The 23,458-nt window shown below is 57.4% G+C and overlaps 1 protein-coding gene across 1 annotated transcript in view; it reads left to right on the top strand.

Moving 5' to 3' along the window:
• The window catches only part of RGS3 (regulator of G-protein signaling 3), a 67,352-nt gene that overhangs the window by 33,696 nt on the left and 10,198 nt on the right, over nt 1-23,458 (top strand). The window contains exons 19-20 of the mRNA XM_017740276.1: nt 9,012-9,134; nt 23,032-23,458. Coding sequence (XP_017595765.1) covers nt 9,012-9,134; nt 23,032-23,458 — 550 coding nt within the window. The remainder of the gene's footprint in view (nt 1-9,011; nt 9,135-23,031) is intronic.

The raw sequence follows: 23,458 nt of genomic DNA, 5'->3' as shown, positions 1-23,458 counted from the left end.
GGGATGGATTCCCCCGAGAGGGACTGGCTCTGCCCTGGGGACATGGATTCCCCTGGAGAGGGGCTGGCTCTGCCCTGGGGACATGGATTCCCCCGAGAGGGACTGGCTCTGCCCTGGGGACATGGATTCCCCTGAGAGGGACTGGCTCTGCCCTGGGGACACGTTCAGGCTGTGGGAATTGGGCTGCAGGGGGTCAGGACTGTCTGGCTGCCCACCCTGTGACCGCTGGTGGCAGCTAGAAAGGATAAGGATGGGTAAGGGAAGGATGTGGGAGCTGACATGGCTTTTCGGCCCCATGTCACCCTGAGGGGTCCCTCCCCGCCCTGACCTGCTCCATCCCTGCCCTGTCAGCAGCTCTGTGTGTGCCCAGAGCCCTCTCCTGGCTCAGCCCTCCCTGCTGAGCATCGCTGGTGGCTCAGGGGGTTGGTGGCCACTCTCAGCAGCGCTCCTGTCGCCGTGGGCTGGGCAGACACATCCGTCGTGCTGCTGCCACGGGGCTGGGAGGTTGGAGGAAGCTCTCGAGCTGCTGTTTGTTGCCCACAAATCATCTGCAATGAGCGCTAATGTGTTTAGTGCTGCTGTGAGCTGCGAGGAGCCCACGGGGCCGGGCTGACACTGCCTTTGCTGCAGGAAGAGCTCTCTGCTGAAGCCTTGAGCTGCAGGCTCCTGCTGTTGCTCATCGTGAGGGTTTCTGAGTAATGTTCTGACCCATACGGTCACAGAAATCTGTGGATTGGATCTGACGTGTCACAAAATGAAAATATGTTCTAATACCTGTGAATTGCTTAATTTATTATAAACAAGAGAGAAAATTCCAACCTTCAGGAAGTGGCACAGAAAAGCTCCTGCTGGTCATCCTGTCTAATTGTGTGTAATAAATCTCTGCACAGAGGTTAAACTCTGGGCAATTTGGTTGTTTGCAGGCAGAGCTAACAGGAGCTGCAGAGCCTGGTGTGGGGTCCAGCACAAAGGGTGTTTGTTTTACAGCCTCTCCAAGCTGTGAATTGCAGGGTTTGGAGATCCTGAGTGCAGATGGACCCGGTTCTGGGGGGCACTTGGCATCCTGAAAAGGCTAAATGTAGAATGGGATTGGAAAGACTGCAAACGTAGAGGGAGGTTCTGCACTGAGCTGCCCCTTTTGGGGGTTTTGTTCCTTCTGAGGGGCAGCTGTGACACGAGCCGGGGCTTTGGAAGGGAAGGTGGTACCTTTTGATCTCAGGAATGCTGGGCATAGCTGGAATCACAGAATCCCAGAACAGCTGGGGTTGGAAGGGACCTCTGGAGATCATCCAGTCCAGTCCCCTGCCACGGCAGGGTCACCCGGAGCAGGTGACACAGGAATGTGTCCAGGTGGGTTTGGAATGTTTCCAGAGAAGGGGACTCCACACCCTCCCTGGGCAGCTGTTCCAGAGCTCTGCCACCCTCATGGAAAGAATTTCTTCCTCATGTTGGGTGGAACTCCTTGTATTGTAGCTTATGGCCATTACAGCTGCTCTAACTTTTCTATTTGCCAGCTGATATGTGGAAAAGTCCTGCCAGTGCATCGAGACCTGGCCTGGGCATCTTTCCTTTCAGGATTTTAAATATGAAGAGCACAGTTTAAAGTTGGACAGACCCTGCCTGTGGTGACAACAGCTTCTGTGGCTGATTTGAGCACTGCAATAGGTGGAACTGGCACAGGAATGCGAAGGAAGGGAGACCCCTTCATATTTCAAGGCCAGGTTGGACGGGGCTTGGAGCAGCCTGGGACAGTGAAAGGTGCCCCTGCCCAGGGCAGGGGTGGCACTGGATGGGCTTTAAGGTCCCTTCCAACCCAGACCAGTCTGGGATTCTGGGATTCAATGTGGACCCATATTTCTGCACCCCACAGGATTTGGGGTGTGGGAGTTCAGCCCCATTTTCCCCATCCCACCCCATCCCCTGCAGGACACACACACCTCGTGGGATGTGTAAAACCTGTCAGAAGGAAATGGGCAGCCTCACAGGGAGCCATGTGGAGCTGTGAGCGTGGTCCAGGACTGTATTCACACCCTTCCCTGCTCCGGAAATATCCTGCTGAGAGGAAACTGCAGGTCAGGGGTTTAATGCATTGTTACAAGTGTTTGATTCGAACCCAACGTATTCAGACCAAATCGACTCAAAACCAAACAGCTCTGTAAGTTTTTCCTTTGAAAAGCTCTGGCAAATTTGATCTTTTTTTTTTTCCTCTGAAAGTTTTCATCTGCAGACACCGGAGTTTGTCTTGGGAAACTTCTCCAACAGAAAATCCTTCCAGTAGCAGCTTTTTGTGCTGCTGTGGTGAGCAACCCATCCAGAGCTGAGCGAATTAATGCTGTGAATCTGTGCCTGAGCTGGCTTGGCCTTGGAGATGCCCCTCCTGACTGCATGGGAGAGCCTCTGGACAAGTGCCAGAGGAATGCCACTGTCCCCCACCTTGCCCCATCATAGAATCCCAGACTGGTTTGGGTTGGAAGGGACTTTAAAGATCATCTTGTCCCACCCTGCCATGGCCAAGGATGCCACTCACTATCCCTTGGACGCTTGCAGGGATGAGGCAGCCACAGCCTGGCTCTGTGTGGACACACCCCTGCACCCTGCAGAGGTTCCCTGTGGGCACTGCTCCTGTTCCCACCCTCAGGCTGTGTCCCAGCTGCTGCCAAGGGAGTGCTTTGAACAAATGGATCACAGCAGTGCTGTAGCCTCTCTAAATGTGCTTCACTCCATCCCAGTCCCAGCTCATTCCGTAGGAGCATTCATTCCCCAGAGTGTTCTCTGCTCCTGCTGGGAGTCAGCACTGCTCACTGAATGCCCTTTGGGATGTGGCATTGTCCAAAGGGAGATGTCAGGGAGAGCCCAGGTTCCTGTCTCCAAACAGTAAAGCTGAATGCTGGGAAAAGCAATTTACTGATGGCACAGAGGACAAGTCTCAGGGGCACTCTGGGGCCTGGCAGATACTGTACACCTGGGTAATTCTGGAGTTGGCTGTTTTGGACATGTCAGCAGGAGAGTTTGCAAGGAGCATTTTGGGCACTGTCTTGGGCAGATGGTTTGGTGATAGGGAAGAGGGCAAAAGGGCTGGGCAGGGGGTGTCATCAAACCTAAGAGAGCAAGGGAACAGCTGAGAGGAATTTGTTTAGTGAGGAGCTGTAGGATGGGAGAAGGGAGTGGAGATGAGCCTTTGTCTGGGAAATGGGCTGTGTGCTCTGTTGGAATTGTACCTCAACTTCCTCTCATTCACAAAAGGACAAGAGATGGTGTTTGTGAGATTTGTGGCTGTAATTTGTCCGATGGGCTTGTCCTGCATGGGGGGAAGGATCCCCTGGGCTGTGGGGGAGTGGGCACTGCACTTCAGGTAGAGACAGCCTGGAGCCTCCTTGCCCTCACCAGTTCTGTGGCATGCATATTCTGAGAGAACAGAAGTGTGTTCTCTCTGCTCCAGTCCTGTTCGGTGGAAGGGGGGACTCCTTTTGCTCCGGCCATTCTGCTGCTGCTGGCCAGGAGATGTTCCCAGATGGAGAATCCTTCCCTGCTCTCTGACATTTCCTTTGTTTCCTCCGTGGCTCATTTCTGGGATGCCGAGAGGTTCCCCAAGCCTTGAGTCACCCAGCTCACGTGAGAGCTGGACACTGAGTCCCTCTGCCATGTCACACTCACAGCAGCAGCTTAACTCTTTCCTGAACAGAGCTTTCCATTTTTCTCCCTCCAAAGGACATCAAGTCCCAGCCCCTGGATTTCCCTGGGTGGTGCTGAGCAGTCCAAGCTGCAGGAGCTGTGAGACACCGTTAGAGCAATGCCAGCATTCGGGAAAGCCCTTCTGGAGGGTGCTGTGCCATGAACCCAAGTGCAGATTGCCCCAGAGGCTGAGGCGTTCCTGAACTGCCCTACCCAGCATCCCCACGACCGCCCCAAATTCCAGCTGCAGCTGAAATGTCCCCCTGGTCCAAGCTGTCTCGGGGATGTCCCTGGAGCTGGAGTGCCCATGGCTGTGGCTCTGGGGTTGGTGGCCAGGCTGCTGCTCTGTGCAGACAGACCCTGGGCTTCACCTCCTCTGCCCAGGGGGGTTACCTGGGTCAGATGTTGAGTGACACCGGTAGCAGAAGCCCCAGGCTGGCATCACCCAGAGCAGGGGCACAGGGCAGCTCCTGGGCACTGCCAGCTCCCAGTTCAGGGCTCTTCAGGCAGAGCAGGGAGTGCTCGTGTCCCATCTGGAGGAACAGATAAACAGAGACACTCAGCTTTCCTGGTTTTGTGCGTCTTTACACAGCTCAGCCTGAACCTGAGTGTTGAGATAACCAAAAAACATGGGGTTTTTTCCCCCCAGCTTTAATTTTGGGGTCACATTTTCCAGATGTTGGCAAAAAGAAGAGTTGATATGGTGCAGTCACAGTGCTGGAGAGATTTTAAAAAGGCCCAGATGCCACGGGCTGATGATTTCAAACGGTCCTGGGGCTGTTTGCAGAGGCTGGAGCTCGCTGTCCATGGGGCTGTGCCAGGGAAGAGGCATGGGAAGCTCTGGGGCTGTGCTGGGTGAGCTGGGTGACCTTGGTGTTGCTGGGGCCTCAGCTCTGAGCTGTTTTCCTCTTCCAGGAGAGGAAAGGATGTTTGCAGAGCTGGAAGGTGCTGGCCCTGCTCTCTGTTTGCAGCAGGAGCTCTGTGCCTGGCTCCTCTCAGGGATTCCTCTGAAGGCTTTTACCTGATGAGCCACTTAGGGACAACTGCCTGGCCTGGGAAAACAGCCCTATGTCCTCACTGGCTGCTCCACAGTGGGTGGAAAAGGTTCTTCAGGCTGGCTTTTCCTCCAAGAGGTTTAACAGAGAGCCACGGAATCACAGAATGGTTTGGGTTGGAAGGGACCTTAAAGCTCATCTTGTTCCACCCCTGCCATGGCCAGGATGCCACTCCCTAGATCAGGGTCCTGTCCAACCTGGCCTTGAACACTTCCAGGTCCCTCTGGGCATCCCCCAGGCTGTGCCATCATCAGTGCTCCCAAAACCAAGCCCCACAGCAGAGCCCTGCAGAGATTGCTATGTCCTGTCCGTGTTATCTCCATGCACATCCTCTCCTGCAGCACCCCTGGCACCTTTTGGGCATCCCAGCTCTAGCAGGGCTCTGCTGTTACTGCCAGGGTTTTTTTTATGGGCGTCACCAGTGTGCCCAGCAGTCCAAAAGCCACAGGAAGAGCCGTGGTCCCCCCATTCCCCCCCAGCATGGGAGCAAACAGAACTTTCTCACCAGCCCTGGGTTGGTGGTGCATGAAGTCAGCAGGCAGCAGCTGCCCGTGTTTTGTGCACAGGATATTCCCAGGGCTGGCTGTTTCTCCTTGGGAAGGTTTGCTCTGTGATTTGGAGCCATTGTAGTCTGGAGCAGTTTCCGAGGTACTTCCCCTCTGGGATCTCTGCTGCTTTGGCCACGGACCAACACCCGGAGCGCTGGAGGCCAGGGGCTGGCAGGGCTGGGCTGGGAGCCCTGACCCCAAACCACCCTGCCACAAACCCTGTGCAGAGAGGAGCCCGGGAAGGAGCACAAGTGCATCCCTGCATCTGTGGGAGGAGATTGCCCAGCGCAGCTGTGGCTGCCCCATCCCTGGAAATGTCCAAGGCCAGGTTGGAGCAACCTGGGATAGTGGAAGGGGTCCCTGCCCCTGGACTGGATGGAACTGGATGAGCTTTAAGGTCCCTTCCAACCCAAACCATTCTGTGATTCTGTGACAGGACCCCTCCCTCTCACCCTGGAAATGTGTCCCTGACACAGCCAGAGGAGACAGCGGTGAGAGAACAGCCCTGGGCTCTGCTGGGCACTGAGCTCAGGGCACCAGAGGTGTCAGATTGAGTCTGGCTCGTTGTTCCTGTGATTTCTCAGCTTGGCAGTGTCACACAGAGCCCCACGTGTGTGCTGGGCCCTGCAAGCAGGGGATGTCTGCACTGAGGGGTCTCGGTGTGTAGGGTCTGGGGGCTCCTCCTGTGATGCTGTCATTTTCTGGGAGCTCCTCACATGATTTACGGGCTACAGAGCCCACAGGCCCTCCCTGTGTGGTGTGTGCTGGGGCAGCCAGGAGCTCTGCTTGGCCAGACCTCTCAGCTGGCTGCTGTGGGGTTGGGTCTCAGCCTGGGGGAGCTGTTCCCATGGAGCAGAAGGAACCTTTTCCTGCAGATAATCCTTGGCTGTAGCAGGGCCCGTTTGGGGCTGGTGTTGGTAGGTTTGGGTCATTCTCTGCAATACCTGCTGTGTTTTCCTGCTCTCCCATGGGCAGGGTGGGGGGTCTCACGCTGGTGCTGCCCTGGAGCCGTGGGCTTACCAGCGGCCCCTGAGCCCAGCACACAGCACCTGCAATAACATGTTTGTCACTGGGGCAAGGCAGGCAGAAAGCCCCAGGCAGCCACTTCAGTTGTTGCCTTTATCTGGTGGCAAACGCCCCCTTCACGCCATCTGCATCCTCCTTTCCCAGCACCGGGAGATTAAACCCTGTTTTCTCTCTGTAAACATTGGCAGGCCCAGCAGCAGCCTCCCTGAAGGAAAACAATAGCAGGGAGGCTGTGCCCAGCTCGTGGGGCAGCTCCCTGTCCCCCCTGCCCAGCCTCCCCTGTGTGGGCAGGTGGGTGCCCAGCATGGACCACCAGGTTCCAGGGACACATGCCACGAGCTTGATCCCAAATAACACCCAGCCCTTCATCTGGCTGCATCCCAAAAGACTTTGCCTGGGTTTGGAGGCAGCTGCGGGTGCTCAGCCTGTGTGGGCTGGGCTTTCCCCAATCCAGGTGAAAGTTTTTGGGAGAGCAGGTTAATGGAACAGGGAAAACCAGAGCTCTTTCCTTGGGAAATGTACGTTGGAGAAGTTAAATGGCACCGTGAAGGAATAAAAGTGATGGTCAAATATGTACAGGTTGGATAAATGTAATTTTGGCTGTTCACGTCCCCCCTCAGCCTTGCCTGCAATCCCTGGGATACGCATTGGGGTGGTTGCCTTTCCCTGCCTTCTGGAGCAGAGGGAGATCTTCTCTCCTGGCTGTGACATTCCCTGTGGCCGAGGTCAGGGAGCCTGCAGCAGCTGAGGGGGAGGAGAGGGGTGCTTTGCTCTCAGCAGCCAGCGGGAGCTGAGCATCTGTGCTGAATTCAATCAAAGAGATGGGCTGTAATTGAATCAGTGAGGGGCTCAGGGCAGGGCCAGGTGAGCTCTGTGTCTGTCACAGCAAGGGGACACGGGACGTCCTTGGAATTGCTTTGAGCCTGGCAGGGCTGGGAGTGTGCAGCAGGTACAGCATCAGGGTGGGCTCCTCACAGCTGCCCTGATGGCTTTGAGGCTTTGCTGAGTTCTTGCTTCATTCTCTTCTGACCACAAGCGTGGGGCAGGGAAATGCCAGCCGGGATTTTCATCCCAGCAAATGGGTGCTCATCCTCTACTCTGAAAGTGGGAACGACTTCTTAGGGTGTCACAGTGCTCCAGCCTGGTGACCTGCTGGTGTGAGGCTGGGAGGGACTGGGACATCTGGGATGGGAAAGAGCACTGTCACACTCCAGGGATGCTCAGAGCATCACTGGATCACAGGATCTGTGGGAGAAGAGGGAGCCCACCACCCTGTGTCCCTGAATCCCAAACCTCTGTTCATCTGACTGTGCTCAGGAAGCCCGAGCAGGAATTTTCAGTTCTTAGGCCTGTAGGAATAAGTGTGGGGACAAGGCACAAGAAAGCTCAAACTTTCTCCTTCATGGAAGTCTTCTTGTAGGGGCAAAGGACTGAACCAGAGCCCTCTTTCCCAGGAGCTTGGTTTATTTACCACTTTAGGGGATTTTGGATGAAACGTGAATGAATTCCCATCCAATGCAAACAGTGATTTAAATGGTGTGACTAAAGAGCATTTCCCCTTCTGGCTGTGTTGTGTCTCTGGAGTCACAAAGCTGCAGGTTCTCTCTGACCTTTCTGGGAAAAAACAGCTATTGGGGACCTGCCCTTCTGGAAGGAAATTCTAGGGGGAAAGAAAAGGCCTTTTTTATGACCCTTAGTGAAAGACTCTTTTTCCTTTCTTTGCGGTCTGTCCTAAAGTTTTGCTTTTATTTTTTTTTCCTCTTCCTATCTGGCCACTTAAGGAGATGATCCAACCTTGGGCATTTCTGGACCCTTTTTAAAGCAAAACATGCAAAATCCCAGCAGGCAGCAGATGTTATAATGCTTAATTTTTAGCATGAGAGAGAAGCAGTTGAAGGGCTGGGAGGCAGCTGCTGAGAGAACTTGGTCAGACAGTTCCGTAAGTGAGTGAGATTTGGCCCAAAGAAAACCTGTGCAAGAGGAACAGGGCTGTGCCACAAAGGACATGTGCAGCAAGAGGAGGTGGGTTCAGTTGGGATAGCTTCCCATCATTTCTCTTAATTCCTTCCTTGCTGCATGTTGCTCTCAGGCAGTGTGTGACCAGAGCTGGAGCTTCATCCCCAAATTCACCCTGGTGTTAAGTGAGGAGCAGGACAGGGACGCTGCTCTGGAGCTTCATCCCCAAATTCACCCTGGTGTTAAGTGAGGAGCAGGACAGGGACGCTGCTCTGGAGCTTCATCCCCAAATTCACCCTGGTGTTAAGTGAGGAGCAGGACGGGGATGCTGCTCTGGAGCTTCCCTGAGCTCTTCCTCCTGGATCCACCCAGCCCAAAGGCTCTTGTTCTCACCAGTTCATGCTCTGGTGCCTCATTAGTGTTTGCATATGGCAAAGAGCAATTTCCACCCTCGGAATGGGTTTCATAGACACATTTCCACCGCAGTGGCACAGGGTGCAGGGCCCCCTGCGCTCTGCCCGTGCTGCTCCACTCCTGCTCCTGGAAGCAAACCCAGCTCCCCAGCACCACTCCCTGTCTGGAGGGAGCTGATTTCCAGTCTCTTTTACTTTCCCGTGCCCAGGGTGCAGGACAGGTGTGTGAGGTGTCCCCTCATGTGCTGTGGTGTGTAGGGAGCAAGGAGTTTGCAAAGCCAGGCAGGGCCTGCGACACACGGCTAATGACCTTCTCCCTGCCTGTGTTTCCTTTACGTCAGAAGTCGGAGTGCTTATTAAGTTTGGAGGCTTACTCCCAGGAGCAGAAGAAGAGGATCTGCTGGTGTCTGGCTGAGAACATCACCAAGCAGCAACATCCAGCAGCAGCTCCTACGGAGAGCAAGGTAAGAGACCCACGCGGGAGCTGGAGATTCCTGCCTGGAGCACGGCAGAGCAGGGCTTTGCTCAGTGATGCTCCTGCCAGGAGGGCTGTGCAGGAGGCTCTTTGTTTGCCAGGTGAGGAGTGAGTTTGTATTCAGGCACTGCTGCGCCTGCAGCTTCCTGCCCTGCCTGGGGAGCAGTGGCTGTGTTTGCATCCGCTGGCTGGAGCTGAGGCAGGCTGGGCTGACACCTCCCAGCCTCTGCATTTGGATATTTGGATTGCTGAGGCTGTACAACCCCCGTGGCCAGCCTGCTCCGAGAGCTCGGCTCTGGGGCAGGACTGAAAGCAGGAGGAGAGTTTCAAGCTGTGATCTCTGGGTGCTGATTAAAAGGCCGAGGTCAGGGGAGTAGCAGGGCAGAGATTTACCCCTTCTGTGCACTTGGGTAGGCTCAGGTGTTTGATCCTGACCCCACAGATGTCCTCAAAGCACAGAGGGGTCATTTGGAGAGTGCTGTTTGTCATGCTCAGCGAGGCAGCCCCAGCACTTTTCCCACACGGAGGAGCTCCAGCCTGGCCCGGGAGCACTGTCTCAGCAGCTCTGGCAGAGAAATGTGTGTGGAGGGCTTTGAGGCACTGTCACACACCCCTGCCCTGCGTGGGTGGAGAGAACACCCTCATCTGCCTCCTCTGGGGCTGGGGCTGCCCCACGGAGCTGTCTGGGCCAGCGGCAGTCTCTGCTGGGTCATGTTGTGTCTGGGGGTGAAGTTTGAGTTGTTGGTGGGTGATGCTGCTCTGGGAGAAGAGAAACCCTTGTGCTGAGCGTTTGAAGAGCTTTAAGTGCTGCAGATGGGGATTTCGGGGGTAAAACCCCCGGATCCCTCCTTTGGCTGGTACAGGGTGGTGGAGCAGCTCCTGCCCCACGTCACTGTCCGTGTGTGGGTGCCTGGCCGGGCTGGCTCCGGGGCAGGTGACTCGTCCTTGGAGCCGCGGCACAGCCGGAGCCGCACTGGCCAGTCCTGGAGCAGGGAGATGCGGCTCTGGCTCTGCAGCCTTCCAAACTGGGTCAGCACAAACATCTCCGCAGGAGACAGAGCCTCTGGATTCCTTTTCCTGCACGTTTCAGGCGGACTAAAATAGCAACAGCAGCGCACAAAGCCTGAGAACCTCGTTACCAGCCAAACCTCCCACTCTGCGAGCGGCTCCGGGCAGCTGATTCATGGAGGTGACAGGGCTCAGCCGCGGCTCCTGCTGTCCTGTGGTGCATCTGACTGGCACAACTCCGTGCCCAGGCATGGGGGCCCTGTTGGAATCCACGGGATGGAGCTGGATGCTGCCAGGGGCTCTGTGCTAGGCTGGGTGCGATCCCACCACGGGCTGGAGATCATCCAGGGTGAAGCTGTGCAGGGACATTTCCAACCTGAGTATCTCTAACAGGTCCTGAAAAGGGGCATCTTGGTGGCTCTCCATCATGACAGGAGCTCTGGGCTGTTTGGGCTTTCAGGGGATGGTGCTGTTTGCCCTCCCCAGCCCAGACTGTTCATGGCAGGACGTGGGGCTCTGCTCAGAGCAAAGCCCTGGAGCGTCTGCTCCCCGAGTTGTGGAAGGAGTCTGGCCACTGGACAGGTGAAAAAGCATTCCAGAAGACATCACATCTCTTTCAAAGGCTTTTCCGTGCCTCAGTAGCCAAGAGGGTGTTCTTTGGGTGCTGTGCAGAGCCAGCATGGGCCCTCCAAAGCTGTGACAAAGGGGGTTTGTCTTGGCTTGCCAAAACTGATGGAAATCCCGCTGGTGGGGTGTGGGGCCAGGACGGAGAAAAGGAGCGTGACAGCAACTACCAGGCACTTTAAATTGAGTTTATAGCACCATACCCAGCAAGGTGTGAAGTGCCCAGGATGCAATTTTAAAGCAAACTTGGTGTGAAATGCAAGAAGGAGCAGCGTGGGGAAGGAGCTCCCAGGGGGACAGGTGAGGGTGCTTGGGGCAGGGTGGGCACACAGGGCTGGGCAGGAGCCTGACCTGGGAGAGCTGCAGCTGGGGCTGTGCCCAGGCTGGTTTGCCAGGGCAGACCTCTCTGGGGATGCCAGAGCAGAGGCAGGTAGGAGCTGGGAAAATCATCTGCTTCTTGCAAGGGAGAACTGATCCATTAGCTTTGCTTACAGGGCATCTGATACCAGGGCTATTTAGGGAAAAAAGCCAGTGTCTGTGCTCTGCGAACAGACAAATTAAGCTGGAAATATCAGCCTGGTCAGGAATCTGATTTGCAAAGCCTTCAGAACTGCTCCAGCTCAGCAAGAGGTAACTTTTTGCTGTGGCCACAGTCTGGCCAAGGGGGCTTTGCTGTGGGGTGGGAGAGAAGGGCCAGCACAGCCTCGGTGCCAGGCAGAGCTGTGCCATGTGCCAGCTCCGTGCTGGAGCCAGGGAAAGGGACACTGTCCGAGCAGAGAGCAGCTCCTCAGGAGCCTCCATGGCTGCCACCAGTGGCAACCTTCAGCCTGCACAGAAATCAGACAGGTTTGGGGCTTTGGGATGGTACCTCCTGTGTTTCAAGGCCCCCCTGAGCTTTGCCTGGGCAGGGCAGCAGTAAGGGCAGGAAGGTGCCTGTGGCTCAGGGACAGGGTTCTGCAGAGCTGTCACTGCCTCTGGCAGTGCCTCTGGCAGTGTCTCTAGGGAGGATGGTGTCAGGCTGGGGGATGATCCCTGCAGGGGCCGTGTTGGCACTGCTGCTTTCAGAGCAGCTGTGTTTGGAGCAAAGCTGTCGTTTTCTGGGGGATTTGAGCACATGGTGAATGCAGCATCTGCTTCTGGAGATGGAGGAAGAGAAATCCACGAGGGATGCAGCTGTGATAGTCCAGCCCTGCTCCCAGTGGGCTTTTCCTGCCAGAGTCAGTGCAGGAGGAGCTCCAGGGATAACGTGGCTGTTGTTGTGGTCCCGCTCTCTACCCCCAGTGTCCAGGAGATGTGGTGCAAGTGGGGCTTCTCTGCTGCCACTCTAAGACTTGGCTGGACTTCCCTGAGCCCACCCTGGCAGCTGCAGCAGCTCCCAGGAATTACTCTATGGATATTTTCTCCATCTGCAGAGCCTTCCCCCCTCTTGTGTGTCCGGGTCTGCTCTGGGATGCTGCTCCCTGCCCTGTGCCTGTAAAACACACCCAGGGTGAGCCAGCTTGGCAGCAAACCTTCCCCACCGGGGCTGTGTGGAGCCTGGAGGTTGGCTGGGGCTGCCAGGAACCGCAGCCATGGCAATGTGATTAGAGAGGAGCAGCTTTGAGCATTAACTGAGTTAACAGGGCGGCCTCCCCGGGCCGGGTGCTGACCATCAGTGCTGCCACCCTCAAATTGCTGTACCAGCTTGGGGTGCTTCAGCCTGACTGAAGAGAAGGCAAACTGCAGAGCAGGGACAAGGCAAGGCACAGGGGCTGGAGCTGCTCCAGCTGCTTTGGCTGCCAGGGAAAAGATTCCCAGCACAACCCCCTGCGTGTAATGGACCTGCTGCCACCATCTGATTCTCACTGCTTCTTTCTTTGTGTCTTCCACACTCAGAACGGCTGATTACTCTTCCCTTCTGGCTCCGTGACCTGAGATTACCTCGGAGATGATGGCTGGCTGTATCTGAAAGATGCAGATTATCCTTAAGCTAAATAATTACGGACACTCGGTGGCGTGGACTTTGGGAGTCCAGGACGGGTGCTCCCCTTGTTTCCCGAGGGAGGTGGTGGATGCTCAGCACTGTCCCAACCCTGGCTGCTGTCCCTGTGCCACGGCTGTGAGCAGGCGTGGATGACCCCGGCCCTTCCTGGCAGCGCTGGCTCCGGTGCTGGGAATGAGCGGCCGGTGGGTGCGCGGCCGGGGGAGACCGGCCGGCCCCTTCCTGGCCGTCCCTGTGGTCAGGAAGGGCAGGGCTGTTTCTCTCACTTATTTACAACGTGCTTGACAAGTGCGAGTAAATGAGCTGTCAGCAAAAGCAAACAGTGTGTGACCGAGGGCTGATTGGAACCAGGGCCGGTGGGGCGGGAGGGCTCCGGGGGGTGCGGGGACAGCCCTGCTCCCCGGGCACCTGCAGCTGCGGATGGGTCAGTGCGGGTCACCCCTCTCCTGTCCCATCCCCTGCCTCCTCTTCCTCGTCCCAGGTACCCACCCTGTTGTCCCTCCACAATCCCTGCTCCTCAGCAGCTCCCTGCCCCAGCAACTCCCTTTCCTTACACTGGGGTATCTCCCGGGCCTTCCTTGCACGGTCAAGGGGCTACTGGCCCTGGGGTGGCTGTGACAAGCACTTGGGGACAAGGTTGTGGCCAACCCCATTCCTCCCTGTCCCTCTGAGCAGGTGCTTCACTCACAGCAGTTCAGTCAGAGTGTGATCAGCTCTTCGATGGGGAAGGAGGGGAGGATTTCGTATTTTCTTAATTTGTTTTTGGCCAAAGTCTTTCCATTTTGGGCTGGGAACCTGCTGCCCCATCTGTGCCAGCTCTGCTCCAGGGCGTCCTGCTGATCTGCTGCTGTGGGGCGGGGCATGGCCAAGGGGCAGGAAACCTGGATCTTCACCAGAGACTGCTTTCCTTCCACGATACCCACACGAGAGACTGGGCAGGGCTGAGCACATCACAGCAGCCCCTGGAGGGGCAACCTGTCCCTGGCCACAGCCTCCAGCACCTCGTTTGTGCTGTCAGGGGGCTCGAATAGGGGAGAAACCTTGAGGGTGATTCTGCCCCAGTGAGGGTTAAAGCATCAGCTGGCAGGATGTGCAGCCAGGTCACAAACCCAAAGCTTTGTGTTGTTGCACTGTTCCACACCAGGGAGCACAGCCCAGCTCGCCCTGGACTGGGAAAACTCCTTACTGAGGACAACCAAAGGCTCCATGGATTTGTGAGGCCGTGGCACCAGAGCCTCTCTTCCTCTCTGAGGCTCCAGTTCAGCTCTGTCCACTCTAATCTCTGGAGGAAGCTGTCCCTCCTGGAATAGTCATGGAACCACAGACTGGTTCGGGTCGGAAGGAATCTTTAAGATTATCCAGTGCCACCCCCTGCCATGGGCAGGGACACCTTCCACTGTCCCAGGCTGCTCCAAGCCCCATCCAACCTGGCCTTGGACACTGCCAGGCATCCAGGGACAGCCACAGCTTCTCTGGGTACCCTGTGCCAGGGCCTCCTCACCTCTGTAGTAAAGAATTTTGTCCTAATATCTGACTTAACCCTGCCTTCCTTCAGCTTAAGGCGATTCCCCCTTGTCCTGTCACTCCATGCCCTTATCCAAAATCCCTCTCCAGCTCCCTTGGAGCCCTTTTAGACACTGGAAGGGGCTCTAAGGTCTCCCCAGAACCTTCTCTTCCCCAGGCTGAACAGTTGCACATCAGTTGGCTTCCAGCCCTCACTGCCAGGACACGAACCAAGGCCCCAGGAAGCTGGGATGTGCCTGTGGGGCTGGGCTGGCGTACGGATCTGTTTGTCACCTCCCCTGAGCCCTGGGTCACTGAACCCTGGCTCCACCTGGCCTCTCTGGGCAGCCCGGAGGCTCTTGGTGCTGCTCCTGGTGGCACCGAGGCTCCGGGGGCTCCCAGCTGGCTCCCAGCGCCCGAGGTGTGGAGCAGATGGGCCAGCTGAGAGCCACAGCTCCCCTGGGCTCGTTCGTTTGCTTAGCTGGGCTCCAGAGCCATGAGGAGAGCGGAGCTCTCCCAGCCAAACAGCGGCTCCCGTTCCTCTGGGTGATTCCCGTTCCTCTGGGTGATTCCCGTTCCTCTGGGTGATTGATTCCCGTTCCTCTGGGTGATTCCCGTTCTCCCAGCTTGCATCCAGCAAGCCCGCATCCCCCCGCCCAACAGAGCAGGAGGGCTCGGGGTTGGAGCCGGGCAGGAGCAGCCGCCAACACTTCCATCATGGCCAGAGACAGTTTTAAACCCTGGAAGGAATCCCCAGAAGGGCTGGTGAGAGGGAAAGTGCCGGCAGGAGCGGCGCCGGCAGCCCGGGGGGGTTGGGGGGTGTGAGATCATTTGCACAGGGTGGTCAAAGGCACAGACTGAGTGCTCCGAGCCAGCGCTGCTGTGATTTAATGAAGGTGCTGGAAGTGCTTTGTTGCAGCCTGCCAGGCTGGAGCCCTGCTCCAACCTTGTCCCCAAACACCTCCTGCCTCGGGTGGCTGCTCCTCCTCTTCTCTCCCAGCATGGCAGGGGCGGGGAGTGTGGGGCTGGGCAGCCAATGAAGTCCAGTTCAAGTAACTCCTTGCAAAAGTTACTCAAACCCCGATATCTTTGCAGAGTCAAAGGATCTATTCAAAATTCCAGGGACCTTTGGGTATTGATGCCCAGAGTGGTGTGGGACTGATAGGCACAGCTTCATCCTGCCCCTGTGGCATCCCCTGGCCCTCCACGAGGCTTGGTGTCCTGCCCTGGAACGAGCCCCTTCCTGCTGGAGCAGCAGGGTACTGCCAGCACCACTGCAGGAGGGCTGTGCGTGGCTTTGGAGCCAACAGTGTTGGTTTTGGGACCGTTTGGGATTCCTCCCTCCTGTGTGTGGCTCTGGCCACAGCCCTGTTGGAGGCAGTGACAGCAGAGCTGCTCTGCCAGGCCCTCTCCTCTCGGTGGATGTTTTCTTCCAGTGATCTCTGCTGGCAGCAGGAGCAGCTTCCAGCACCAACCTCATGGTCCTGTGTAAGTGGTGTTGGGATGAGTCCTTCCCAGTGGATCTGCAGTGGCTGAGTGCATCAGGCTCTGGATGTCACCTCCCTCATCCCTCCCAGGGGACAGAGCTCTGCCCCAGCCCATAATGCTGCAGAGATTCCCCCTCTGAGCAGCACCGAAGGGAAAGGGTGCTGAGGGTTGTGGGCTGAATGGCAGTGACAGGATCTGCTCCTTCCTCCCCCTTTCCCACCACTCTGGATTTTTACTGCCAGGGATATTTATGACCCAGACATCATCTCACAGCTCTGGGTCCCCCGGCACTCGCCCTGCGGTGATGAGGCTGCAGGCAGTAGCTGGAGCCCGGCTCAGGAGCTGTATCCCCATCACAATGGACACAGAGCAGTGGGTATGGGCAGGTTTGGGTGGTGGCTGGGTCATTCCTGACTGAGAGGGGCCAGGGACCCTCAGGCTGGGGGTGCTCTAAGTCTCAGGGACATCCAGGTACCCCCACTGTGGTGACATCCTGTGTCCCACAGACCTGCAGCTACCCAGGTGGCCTCGGGGAGGGAACAGGCACAAGCCCCAGCAGGCCCAGCTCCCTTCACCAGCGCAGGCAGGATGGGAGCTGAGCACGGCTGTGGGGGTGACTGTGCCACGTCACTGCTGTCCGTGGTGACAGAGGGTGTCCAGTGAGACCAGGGAGCTCCCACATTTCCTGTGCCACTGCAAAGCTGTGGCTGCCTGTGAGGCAGAGCAGGCAGCACAGGTCCTCTGCTCCATCGCAGGAGCATTCACGGGGCTGCAGTTGGCCGGAGCACAGGGACATGTGTGTGCCCGAAGTCTGTGCTGGAGGAGAGCTGAGCACAGCGAGGACCCGTCAGTGAACGGTGGCTGTGGGGCAGATAAAACCAGCATGTGTCTGAGAGTGGCTGTGCACACACCCCTCGCTGTGCTCTCTCTCTGGAGCTGTCAGGACAACTTGCCTGCCTTGGTCAGTGAAGTGTAATCTCAGGAGGAGAAATGCCCAGTCAGGCCCCCAGCCCGGTTGTGCACGGGGCTGTCACGAGAGGGCACTGGCCTTGCAGGAGAAGAGGAGGAGCAGATGGTCATGCGTGGGCTGTCCCCTGGATGGACACTGTCCACCATCCTGCCTGTTTATTCTCCCTGTCCCTGTCCATTGGGGTCGAGCCGCTCACAGAGATTGGGATGCAAAGGGCAAAGCGCCCCATTGCAGAGCATCCCCCACTTCAGAGCTGTCCCTTCGCCACAGAAAACAGTTTGGGGGGAAAACCCCACAAACAGCGAACTTGCAGCAGAGTTTCATTAAGCAGGAAGCACCGGGATCTCTGCGCTCGGTGTCGCTCGGGGGCAGGACAGGGCAGCAGAAGGGGAGCGCGGCGGCTCTCAGGGTGATGCAGGCCCTTCCTCAGGGCACGGCGGCCGTCCGCTGCTGTCAGCAGGTAACAGCACCTCCAGGGAGAGCCGGCAGAGCCATAAATAGCACGAGGGGCACGAGGGAGCCGTGTCTGGGAGAGGCTGGGGCGGTTTCAGCCGCCGCTTGACACGGACATTAATAACGGCGGGGGCAGAGCCAGAGCGCTGCGCCAGCAGCAGCCGAGCGCCGCCGCGGGCACATGGCGGGGCCGGGGCTGCCGGGGGAGATGCCGCTCGCTCGGCCCGGGGGATGCAGCTGAGAGCCCGCATTTGGTAGGTTTTACTCGCAAAGATTGCGGCCTGAAGGCCGGACCCTTCGCTGGGCAGGATCCGGCTCAGGCTGAGGCAGAGGCACCGGGCGTCAGGGGCGCTGATGTCCTTGGGGATCCGAGGCACTCGCTCCGCTCCCGGCCCTGCTCTCTCCTGGGGGACCTGTGGCTCCTGCACAGCTCATTTGGCACCAGGCTGGGCTTGAGGGTTGGTGAGGAGCACCCGGGAGGAGCGCAGGGGCATTTGTAGCGGCGGGGACGTTTCGAGGTTGCCTCTCAAATTTGGGCTGTGCACGGCTGTGCCGTCGGCACCAGCTGGCTCCTGCTGTGGGACCAGCATTGCAATGTGCCCACAGTGTGGGTTTTCTGCTCCAGGACTTTTGCAGCCTTTTGGATACCCTCCCTGGACTGGCACGGGGGAACAACCAGCAGGTTCAGCCTGGAACTGCAGCCGTGACACGCTCGGAGCCTCGCTGGGGATGGAGGGCACCGGGCAGGGGACGGGTTGGGGTCCGGAGCTGGGAATGCCGGGGAAGCCGCGGGGCGGGGCGGGCAGCGCGGAGCTGCGGCGGTGACGGCGTGGCGAGGGTTGGTCCCGGGTTGGTGGCCGCACCTTTAGCAGGTGGTGACACCGAGGTGCGGGGTGCAAGCTGAGCCCGCGGCGGCGCAGGGCTGGGGCTGGGCAGAGCCCCGTGGGCAGCGACCCGCTGGGAATGCAGGGATGGGGTGCGGGATTTGTGCGGGGACCACGGGATCGCTTCCTCCCTCGTGAGGGCTTCTCCCGCCAGCGCTGAGGCAGCCCACGGCCAGGTTTTTGGGGTGGTACAAACATTTCCCCCCGCAGCGTCCCATCTGTGCTTCCACCCTCAGCGCCCTGCCCCAGGCACTGCTGGCCCTGCTGTTCGGGCTGATACACCCGCGCTGCTTTTGCTGTTACACTAATTGCTCGGGATCAATTATTCATTGTGCAGTAATGAAGCAGGGAGAGGGTAGAAAACCCGGCTGTGCAGCCAGCCCCGGGCCCTGGCCGGCCCCGCAGAGGGTGAGGAGCAGAGCTCGGGGAGTGCTCCTTGTGAGCACTTTCACAATGACTCCCATGAAGATTTTCTCAGGTTTTGGTAGTTCTGCTTTGCACTCCTGGCTTTGCTTTCTTCCCCTCATCCATGCTGTGCATTAGATGCTGTTCCCTGGAGCTGTGAGCTTCCTTGGTTCTTTGTTGTCACTTTTTAAATCCTGAGGTGCTCATCACCAGCAGCATTTCAGAGTCATGAAACTGATCTGGTGCATCTGGGCACAGTTTGTCCCATCCTAAGAACCGGAATTGTAAAATATTTTCCTTCTGCTTTAGGAAAAACCTACTTTGGAAAGGTTGATGGGGCCCTGGATGATGTAGGTGCTCTTCTCCCTGCAACCCCTCTGCTGTGGGGTGGGATGTTGCCTCCAGCACAGGGAACCCACTGCTGTCTGCATCTCTCCCAAAATAACCCTGGAGAGAGAGTTGGTCTCATTCCCATGGAGTTAAATGCTTTTGGGGACAGGCGAGGCACCTTGGAGCAAAGGCCCTTTGAAGGGCAGCAGGAGCCAGAGAGGTTCTCCCATGGGACACACAGAGCATGGCGCTGCCATGGTCTGGGACAGCCACAAGATCAGCTCTTCCTGCAGCATCCCAGGACATCCATTTGCTCCTCCTGGGTGAGAGCACAGCTGCAGCAGCACATCCCTTGCTCTCCTGCTCACATCCATGTCCAACAGGCTTGCAGGGACTTCCCTGCTTTTCCCAATCCCTGAGTTTGGCTGAGGAGGTACCTGGGTGCAGGGCAGCTCTCTGAGCTGTGTTTTGCCTCCTCTTCCTCAGCATCACCACAAAAGAAAGACAAAACTTGAGCATCCCCATCAGGAGCCAGGGGAGACTCAATTACATGTTCCCATGGCCAGGCATTCCTTGAGCCACGGTGGCTCCATGACTGAGAAGAGCAGAGGCTTTGAAATGAGAAGCTGAGAGCCTCAAAACAATCCCTGACCTCCCTGAGCTGGGGATTTCAGGGAATGCCACTCCTGGCAGTGGGAGGGCTGGCAGCACCAGGGCAAGGGCAGGGCAGGCTGCAGCTCCCAGCTGTGCTGTCTCCATGGCTGGGGTTTTCCCAGCTGGAAGTCCTAGCTGTGGGCCACCAGCAAGGCCATATTATTTAAAGAAATGCTGGAGAAGTCGATGTTGTGCTGACGGTTGCTGGAATTTTCTCTGCTGGTCAACTGGAACAGTCCTGGTTGTGAGAGCAACTGGGAAAAAGCTGCTCGAGGTACAGACCAAGGAGCAGAGGGTTTGCAGTACTTCTGCCATGCCTTGGTTTCAATAAAACTTAAAAAACCTTGAAAAAAACCTTTATTTTTTGGGTCAGGGAGTGATCCTTGAAGGCACAGAGAACCCAGGAAGTGGGTAATAGGTGCAAGGTTTGAAGATGTTGGAGCAGGCAGGGCAGTATTGGCTTTTTTTGGAGTGTGTTGACACTTGTTGAATGAGGAGATAATTCTTAGGAACTCTCTTGCTGTTGCTCTGGTCTCAGACCCATCATCCTCCTTCCCTAAAATGACCCCAGAGAGCCATCCTGGGGTTAGGAGGCAGTTCTTGCTTCTGCTTTCTCTTCCCCTTCTCAGGAAATGCTACTTTGACCTCTCAGTCTGAGAGAGACTGAAACAGTGAAGTGTGAGATCCTCCAGGGAGGATGGAATAAAACTCCACAGTCCCTTGACCTGCCCGGATCCAGACAGGGAAACCCAGACGCTGGGAATGGGAAGAGCAACTTGTGGAGTGCAGGGAAAGATGCAGATGGTGAAAAAAGGGAAAGCTGCACATGGAGAACAGGGACACCCAGATGTTGAGAGCAGTGAGAGCAAGGCATTGAGAATGGAGAGATCCAGATGTTGGCTGCTGGCTCCTGAGCGGCTGCTGCAGTGAGAGCATGGAATGTGTTGGGTGCGTCTGTGAGGTGGAAGGACAGCACCTCCCTGCTCAGACAGCCTCAGCACTGCCTCCACTGCTGCCTGGAGGGACAGGACACAGGGAATGGCTTCCCACTGCCAGAGGGCAGGGCTGGATGGGATATTGGGAAGGAATTGTTCCCTGGGAGGGTGGGCAGGCCCTGGCACAGGGTGCCCAGAGCAGCTGGGGCTGCCCCTGGATCCCTGGCAGTGCCCAAGGCCAGGCTGGACATTGGGGCTTGGAGCAGCCTGGGACAGTGGGAGGTGTCCCTGTCCATGGCAGGGGGTGGGACTGGATGAGCTTTAAGGTCCCGTCCACCCCTAACCATCCTGTGAGTCTGTGAAACCTGGTCCCATCCCCATCCTTGAGGTCCCAAGTCAGTCAGCTTTGGGCAGCAAGGTGGCCTTGGCTTCGTGCTGATGAAGTCCCTGGTGCCTCCAGCCAGGAGCAGGTCTGGCAGTGATGGCATTGCTGCCTCTCCTCCCCTGTCTCTCCCCACCCCAGGTGATGTTGAGCAGAGCTCAGCCCTGTGCAGACAGGATTTCACAGCCCTGGTGATGCTCTCAGCCCGAGATGGAACCAACCCTTGCTCGTGGTGAGGCTGCTGCTCATCCCCTCCATGCCAGAGAAGAGCAGCAGAGGCTCTGATTGAATTAGTGCAAGGATTTAATTTAATCCCCGAACGTCTCTCATTTTAAAGGAGCCTGTTCATTTCCCTCTAGGACCTTATCTGATGCAGGCACCCAGCAATGTGAGCAGAAGGACTGGGCAGATCGGCAGCGTTGGGCGGAGGGCTTTGTGGGGAGTGACTCGAGGGCTTTGTGGGTTTTTCCTCTAATTATTTCATGAGATAATGATGACAGTGATTGCAAATAAAACATCAGCAGCATCACTGAGGCAGACGCTGGTGCCAATGGCAGCCTGGCCTGGCAAGGCTGGGAGCATTCCCTTCTTACAAGGAATGACAGTGAGGGGAGTGAAACAGCCCCAAGGATGGGGTGAAAGGATCATCTGCTTTGTGCCTGACACCAAATCCAGTTGTTTCATGGATGGGGCGATGTCGTGAAGGGGCCAAGGACATGGTGGTCTCTGAATTTTAGTCTTCAGACTCACTGAGGGAGTTCAGGTGATGCTGAGTTGCAGCTGGGGTGAGTCAGGCTGGGTGTCTCCGTGCTACAGGTGTCACAGGGGCCCTTTGGGTGGGATAAAACAGGACAAGGCACAGCTGGACACATGTGGGCTCCTGCCCAGCTGGCTGTGGCGCCTTCCTGGAAACCTGCCTGGCTCTTTGCCCCTGAGCTCAGGCAGCTACTGCTGGGCACTGTCAGTGCTGTCCCCTCTGTGCACATGGGACTCACACACCCCCAGGTGTTTCCTGGCGGTGACAGCAGCTTCTGCAGCCCAACATCTTCTCACAGCTGCCCGGGGATGTGCAGGGGTGGTTGTCACCTCCGTGCCCTCCAGCAGCAGGGTGGCTGTCCCAGGGGATGCTGTCCCAGGCTGGGGCCTCCAGGGGGACACAACCTCTGTCCACTCCATGGGTGCTCCTTCCCGATGGGATGTGAGGCTGGATGGGTTCATTCCTGGGGCTGCTGCCCTTTTTGAAGCTGAAGTCAACTTAATTTATACAGAGGGGGTGTCTTTGTTAACTCCAGCTTTCTGGTTGCCGCTGGGTTTGTGCAAATGCTTGGATCTCAGCTGGGGACACAGTGACTTTTCTGGGTGACTTGTTAGCTGGGGGTGGTCCTGTGGAACAGCCCCGGCCCAGGATGTGCGTAGGAGGGAATTACTTCCTAAAGGGAGGATTTTTCTCTCCTTTGGTCTTTTTTCCCTGCTGGGCTGGTTTTGCCCCTTTGGCTTATACAGAAAAATCACACAGGACCCTACGCTGGCAGGGGAGGGCTCAACCCCTGCTCACAAAAACAGCCTTGGAAGTTTTTCACTTGGGCTTTTCCCTTTGAAAGGACAGAGCTTGTTCAGGCCTTCTCCAGCTGCAAAGAAACCTGGAAAAACCAGCCCCAAGGGCTAAAAACCCAACAGGAGCTGGCAGGAATGGCTGTGGTTTTGTAGGGCTTACCCAGAGCCACGGGCTGAGCTGGGACAATCCAGGGATGGGCTGAGCCCAGCGCTTCCCTTCGGCATTTGATAACGTGGTGCAGGAGGGGCCAGAGCTGCTGGACGAGCTGCTGAATTTCTCTGCAGCCCTTGGGGAAGATCCTTGCAGGGCAGCAGCTCCCAGGGGACGCGGAGCCATCGGGGTGAGGATGCTGTTACGGCTCTGCCGCTGCGCCTGGAGCCGAGCTGGCACCCTGGGGACCCTCAAAACCCACCGGTGCTGCCGGGTGCTGGAGGGGGGAGCTGAGCACCACCATTGCACTCCTGCCAGCTGGGGGAAGCTGGTGTTCCAGGGCTCAGGAGCAGGGCTGGGTGCTGACAGAGCAATGGGTGACTTGGCACCACCTGGGGACACGGGGACGATGCCATCCTGCCCCACTAGAGCACTGCTAGGGTGGTACAAATCGGTGCCAGCCTTGTAGGTGGGGTATTAGGAGGGGAAAGGCTCCTCAGGAAGGAGGCCAGAGAGATTTGGGGTGCTTCTGCTTTCATCCCTCTTTATCTTCCCCTCTGGCAGATGCTGGAGACGGACGCCGAGAAGCCGGGGCAGATGCACTCGGAGGATGGGAAGGCAGCAGCAGTGGGTGATGCCCCTCTGGTTGCCAAGGCAGCGGCTCCGGCCGAGCCCTGGGACGCTCTGGGAGCCACCCAGGCTCCTCTCCTGGCGGAAAAGCAGCCGGTGGCCACCGCAAAGGGAGAGGAGCAGCCCAGCTCCCTGCCAGCCTTTGTCATCCCCGAGCTGCGCCTCGACAGCACCTTCAGCCAGGACCCGGTGGGCCCGGTGGGCAGCACCACGGACGGCGAGGACGAGGAGGAGGATGAGGAGGAAGACGAGGATGAGGAGGACGAGGAGGAGGAGGACAGCGACGAGCAGTACCTGGACAGGAACGAGCTGAAGCGCAGCAGCATGATCGAGACGTCGGGCGGGCAGCCCGGCCACACCC

This window comes from Corvus brachyrhynchos, unplaced genomic scaffold (genome assembly GCF_000691975.1).
Source record: "Corvus brachyrhynchos isolate BGI_N302 unplaced genomic scaffold, ASM69197v1 scaffold305, whole genome shotgun sequence".
In the NCBI taxonomy this organism is placed as follows: domain Eukaryota; kingdom Metazoa; phylum Chordata; class Aves; order Passeriformes; family Corvidae; genus Corvus; species Corvus brachyrhynchos.
The sequence above is the reverse complement of the archived record's forward strand: the minus strand, read 5'-3'. Positions and strand labels throughout refer to the sequence as shown.